The sequence below is a fragment of the Plasmodium gaboni genome, chromosome 14 (genome assembly GCF_001602025.1).
Source record: "Plasmodium gaboni strain SY75 chromosome 14, whole genome shotgun sequence".
NCBI classification, from domain to species: Eukaryota; Apicomplexa; class Aconoidasida; order Haemosporida; family Plasmodiidae; genus Plasmodium; species Plasmodium gaboni.
The window spans coordinates 2,816,877-2,823,566 of record NC_031494.1 but is presented as its reverse complement, the minus strand read 5'-3'; the positions used below and the strand labels follow the sequence as shown (position 1 = coordinate 2,823,566).

At 17.1% G+C, this 6,690-nt stretch overlaps 3 protein-coding genes across 3 annotated transcripts in view; 1 reads left to right on the top strand and 2 right to left on the bottom strand.

The window, feature by feature from the left end:
* Positions 1-467: 467 nt before the first annotated feature.
* Positions 468-1,562, bottom strand: PGSY75_1474800 (putative proteasome subunit alpha type-1; the record flags this gene model as incomplete). The annotated part of the gene is made up of 3 exons (XM_018788424.1): positions 468-1,118; positions 1,323-1,405; positions 1,514-1,562. 3 exons carry the CDS (start codon positions 1,560-1,562, stop codon positions 468-470), a joined length of 783 nt encoding a protein of 260 aa, XP_018639796.1.
* Positions 1,563-3,139: 1,577 nt separating this feature from the next.
* On the top strand, positions 3,140-5,728 carry PGSY75_1474700 (putative protein kinase; the record flags this gene model as incomplete). Its single annotated transcript, XM_018788423.1, has 3 exons — positions 3,140-5,205; positions 5,441-5,536; positions 5,650-5,728. 3 exons carry the CDS (start codon positions 3,140-3,142, stop codon positions 5,726-5,728), a joined length of 2,241 nt encoding a protein of 746 aa, XP_018639795.1.
* A 434-nt stretch (positions 5,729-6,162) lies between these two features.
* Positions 6,163-6,690, bottom strand: part of PGSY75_1474600 (putative membrane protein) — a gene marked incomplete at both ends in the record, with an annotated part of 1,703 nt that continues 1,175 nt past the window's right edge. The window contains 2 exons of the mRNA XM_018788422.1: positions 6,163-6,237; positions 6,327-6,690. The exon at positions 6,327-6,690 is cut by the window's right edge and continues 25 nt beyond it. Coding sequence (XP_018639794.1) covers positions 6,163-6,237; positions 6,327-6,690 — 439 coding nt within the window. The remainder of the gene's footprint in view (positions 6,238-6,326) is intronic.

Below are 6,690 nucleotides of genomic sequence, written 5' to 3'. Positions count from 1 at the left end.
TTATATTTTATAGCCTGAATTATAATAATTTTAAAAGTTATATATATTATGTGTACATTGTTAATCCTCTATAAAATACTCATTTACTTTTATAGTATCTTATAATATATATACTATATATTTTTTTCCGTAATAAATAAGAAAAGAAAAAAAAAAAAAAAATCAAAGACATCTTTAAGATAAAGTAGTTTTTCATGAATAATAATATTTTCTTATTTTATTCATTTAATGTGAAAAAAAAAAAGGAGAATATTGTTTTAATAAAAAAAAAAAAAAAAAAAAAAAAAAAAAAAAAAAAAAAGCAAAAAAATTAAATAAAAACTATTTAAAATATTTAATATTTCACTTTGATTTCTTTCTTTTTTCTAAGAAAAAGTATTAAATAAATAAATAAATATATATATATATATATATATATATATATATATATTTTATGTTTATAAAAAATTCCAGTTGCGTGATTTATTTTATTCGTTTGTTTCATTTTGCACATTCTCTTCATTTCCTTCATTTTCTTGAACTGCTTCCTGTTCAGCGTCCGTTTTAACTTTTGATATATACTCCTCTAATTGTACAGGAGAAAATTCTTGCCATGGGTGATTTTTACCTACAACAGCCAAAGCTGTATTAAACATTGTTAATTCAGATTCACTTGAAAGAGAACATTTTAATGCTTTTAAACAATGTAATATTAATTCTTCTAAAGAACAATCTTCAAATAAATTAAGATTTTTTTCTAAATAAGTTTTTGAAGCATGAGATCTTGCACCAAATGCTAAAGCATTATACTCAAAATAAGATCCATTTGGTCTTGTTTCAAATATACATGGTTCATTATGATAAGCAACTATCATTAACCCTACTCCAAATGCTCTCTTACTACTCTTTTGTGTATTCTTCTGATATTTATCTGCTACACTTCTTACTAAGGTTTCAATATTTATATCCTCATTATATAACAATTTATGAGATAAACATTCATTTTGCATAAATTTTGTTAAAACCTTAGCATCAGAAGTAATTCCACTCATACTAATACCAATATAATCATCAATTTTAAATATCTTATCTTGAGGAAAAGATAATTTACTTAAGCATTTCTTTAATCCACTCACAACCTATGTATAAAAAATGGTTATTCATATATACAAACGTATAAAGTAAAAATATATATATATATATATATATATATACATATGTATATATTTCAGTTCTATTATATATAATTCCTTTTCAAAATTTTTTTCATATCTAATATGTCATTAAAAAAAAAAAAAACAAATTATTTTAATATTTTTACATATTTTCATAAAATAACTTACCACATAATCTTTTGACTTTATTGCTACTGCACATGTTCCTTGTTTTATTGCTTCACTTGCATATTCTACTTGGTACAATCTTCCTACAAATATCAAATCCGATAAAAAAATATTTACATATAATATTTGCTTTCATTAATTAATACACATATATATATATATATATATATATTACAACTTTTCTTTTTTACCTTCTGGGGAGTAAATTATATTGTCTGTATCATATAAATTTCGATACATTTTTTTTTTTCTTTTATCTTTTAAATGTTATAAAAATATTAAAATAAATATTACAACAAAAACTTTATATTATCCTTATATAATATATATATATATATATATATATATATATTCAAATAATTATTTTTATTTTTCACTGTTTAAGGTTTCGCTTGCGTTTGTGTATACCTCTTTATTTCTTCGTAATTTTTTTTTTTTTTTTCAAATTTTATTATTATATATTTTTATTTTTTTGTGTAATATTAAAATTTTAGGTATATATTTCTCAAAGAAAATTTTATATTACAATTTTTCCTATACAAAATGTAAAAAAATTAACAAATCAAAATAAAAAAAAGAGAGCAAAAAATTAATTAAAAATTAAAAATATATATAAATATATATTTAGATGTACATTTATACATTTAATAAATCCTTAATGTATAAAATTGCAATTTTAATAATATGCTCTACCTTGAAAAATATTATAATAATATTTTCATTATGAAATAAAAATATATAATAAAATAAAGAAAGAAAAAAAAAAAAAATATATATATTCTCTAAATATTACTTAACTGAATATTATGATCTTATAATACTGTGCGTAAATTTTACTTAAAATTTATTTAAATGTATTCTCTTATTTTTTTCAAATTAATTATTTTATTTATTTTTTTCTTTTAAACTGAAATATATACATATATATTATAATATATATGTATATAATATAATATTATAATATATTATAATATTTGTGCGTATATTCATTAAGTATATATATTTCAATATATATATATATATATATATATATTAATATAATATGTACATTTATAATTAACAAAATAGCAGCATAAATATATTCTTATAGGCAAATATATACTAAAATGTAAAATGTCCTTATCATTATTATAATATATAAAAAAAAATATTATGTATTATAATTATAAATATAATAATATATATATATATATATATATATATATATTTATATTTATATGTTCCTTATTATATATATATATTTATTTAATATAACAATTATATACATCAAATATATAATATTATGGTATATTTTACCTTCTTTTTTTACTTTTTTTATTTTCTCAACATATTTAATGAGAAATCTTTTTTTTCTTATATAATCATAAAAGATGGATCGCGAAATTTCTACTTTATTATTCTTCCACCATTTTATTCTATAAACTTAATGCACTTCCCGAAATTAATATATTGTTTTATAATTGTAAAATATTCTTATCTGTATAATTTTCTTATTTTTACTTTATTTTATATTTTTATTTATTTATGTACAATATCAAATTGTTTACTCATAATTATTTAAACGGATACAAAAAAATACATACATATAAATATAATAAATAAATAAATATATAAATATATATATATATATATTTATTTATGTCATGTTATTTTTATGTTATATAGAATTATCCGATTGACTGTATTTTTTTTAATTTGTTATTCAACATTTTTTTGTATTATATACATATATACATTCATATATTTATTGACACATATAAATATTCCATGGTGTTGTTGTAATTTCGCCTCATTTTAATTATACAACTTAAAAAGATATGGATTATTTTTTTAATAATCAATTTGATAAAAAAGATATACAAGATACTTTTTTAAATATTTTGCACGAGAAATTAAAAGAATATATACAATCAGGCATTCTTTCAAATTGTACATATTATAAATATGAAATAGAAAAATGTCCAAAAGAACAAATTAAAATAAACACAAACTTAATTAATAATTTTAATGAAACGTTTCTTTTAAATATATTAAAAATTAATAATAATTTAAAAATATATTACGACATAAAGTACAACATTATTCACAGCCTCTTATTAAAACAATATAATAAAAATAAAGTTATATTTAATAAGAATGGACATAATATTATAAAAAATTTATATAAAATTAAAAAAAAATGTACGTCATATTTTATAAACGAATTTCTTATAATCAAATGTATACATTACACTCAATTTGGTAATGTCTATTATTGTAAAAATATTTTTAATAACAAAAAATATTGTATGAAACTTTTTTATTTAATCCCATGTTTAAAATACAACTGTCCATATTACATAAATGATCAAGTATTTATAACCAACTATTTTTATAAAATTTTAAACGAAATCTTCTTTTTAATTTACTTGAAAAATAAAAATATTGTTCATATTGAAAAAATATTTTGGGATAATAAAAAAAAAACCATATGTATATTCTTACAATATATTAAATATCAGTCCATGTATTTTAAAAAAAAAGTTGGATTCTATTCTATTTATAAAAAAAATAACAAAAAAATTTATATATTAGAAAAAAATAACAAAAATAAATTTCTGCAAATACAATTATATTCTGAAAATTTTATCAAAGAATTATTTTTACACATATATAAAACCTTAATTTCTCTACTAAAAAAAAATGTTGCTTACCATGATTTAAAACCTGATAATATACTTTTAAACAAAAGAATTCTTCATGAAATTATTACCTGCACTGTTCAGGTCAAAAATAAAAGAAAAATTAAAAATACAAAACAGAAAGAAATTACCAAAAAAAGCAATATTGAAATTGTTAATGTTGAATATAATATTCAAAAAAAATTAACAAATATATCGAAAAAGAGAGCTAGAAATGATAACAATAATGACATAATTAATTTATACAACAAAAATATTTTTGGAAGAAGGAAAAAAGAAGAAGATAAAGAAAATGAACAAGAGTTAAAAAAAAAAAAAAATACAAAAGTTCATTTTTATCCTTATTACAAAATTGATTTAGAGAGTATTAAAAAGAATAAAATAAAATATATTTATAATGTCAAGTTAAACAAATGTCTTGAATATGATGAAAACTTTAAGGGAATATTCTTTATGAAAAATAATTTAAGCAAAATATGTTTTTTTTCATCATACGATTCCACTGTACATATTCAAATGTTTGTTAAAAAAAATAAAAATATATCCCATCAAAATTCAGATCAAAATAAGTTGGATGAACAAAAGAGTAATTATAATAATGATAAAAAAAATCAGGTGGAACATATGTATAATATTCCAAGAGAATATATAACAACACACAATATGCATAATAATTACGAAATAAACAAAATAAGAAATATGTCTATTTTTAAATGTACACCAAAAAAGTATATCAGATTTTTAAAATTTTATTGGATATACTTAAATAAAGAAGATTTGAAAAATCAAAATGTAGATTCTTTCTTAATCTATTTAGATTTATATTTTATAAGCAAATATTTGAATAAAAAATTTAATTCTAATAATATATTATGCTTAAAGCAATATCAAAACCAAAAAGTAAAAAAACATCATAATCAAATACAAATAGAAAGCAAAATAGAACATGATATAAATAAAAAATTATATAATAATAACAATAATGAGAATGAATTTAATATGAATAAGGATTTTTTTAAATTAATCGATTTTGACACATGCTCTTTTATATCTCAAAATTGTAATCATCCAGGTACTAATATATTTAGTCCCTATGAAGCTTTATTTAATGTAACAAATAAGGACATAAATTATTATAAAAAGTTATCATATAATTTTGGATCAGTTTTGTATACATTTGTATATGGAAAATCACCATACTAGTATATAATTAAATGAATAAATAAATAAATATAAATATATATATATATATATATATATATATTAAATTATCATAAATGTTTGTTAATTTTTTATTTATTTTTTAAAATGAAGAACATCCTACTTACACTTATAAAATTATTAAGATATATATATTATTTTATTTCATATTATACTTTATTCACATTTTCATATTTTATAATGTTTATTTTCTTTCTTTTTTTTTTTTTTTTATAGTGGTAAGGATATATTTGAAATTTTTCAAAATATGCAAAGGAGGCTAAAATTTCCAAAATATAGAAAAATAAATAAGGATTTAAGAAATTTACTCAGGTATAAATAAAAATAATAATACAATTAATTTAATTAATTCATTGTTTATTTATAAAAAAAAAAAAAAAAAAAAATTGTTTTTTCTTTTTGTTTTTTTTTCTACATATTTATAGAAAGCTATTAAAGAAAAACCAAGATGAAAGAATACAATTCAAAAAAATAATAAGACATAAATGGTTTATAAATAAATGAATATACAATATAAAAAATATATATATATGAAATAAATAATTAATAAATAATTAAATAAATAAAATATATCAAAAAAAAAAAAAAAAAAAAAAAAAAGTTATGTTGTAAAAAAAATTAAAGACATGAAAAAATAAAATGTAAATATTACATAAAGATTTTTTAATAATATATTTAACATATTCTATAATACTTTATATATATATATATATATGTGCTAATTTATTTTATTCTTCAAAATTAATTATTTATACAAATGATTCTTCTCTTTAAAATTAGAAAAGTACATGAATTTTTTTTTTTTTTTTTTATTTATATATATTTTTTTTTTTTGTGTAATTTTAATACATATAATTATTTATAATCATTTGATAAAAAAGAAAAAACATATAAATACACTTTAAAAAAAAAAAAAAAATACAGGACATGTTAAAATTTTATTTTTTTATTTTTCTTGGTGTCATTTCGTTCTTGGATTTCAACAAACCCTCTAATTCTTCTTCATCAACGTTCTACAAATAAATAAAATATAAATAAATATATATATATATATTTTTTTATATTTATAAATATGCATTTTATTTTAACATTTAAGGCTTACCTTTTGATACTTTTGAGCTATTTGATTTATGCATGATATAAAAAAGACGATGAGAAGTACACAAAAAAATATATTGAATAAAAACATAAAATTCAATTTTGAACTACTTTTTCTTCCATGTTTTAATATGGATATTTTTTCGTCAATATAATTTTCAAGAAATGATTCATCACTTAAATTTTCGGAAATTAAATGAAGAGGTAAAATGGATAAGCATTTCTGTATAATTTTCAATTGCATTTCTTTGTAATTATTTGAAAAAACAAAAATGAGGAAAAAGCTTTGAATTATAGTTTTAACTATAGCTTTTCCTAAAACTAGTGGAATGAAAAAATTTTGAAAAGGCATTAAAAAGTGCCCACAA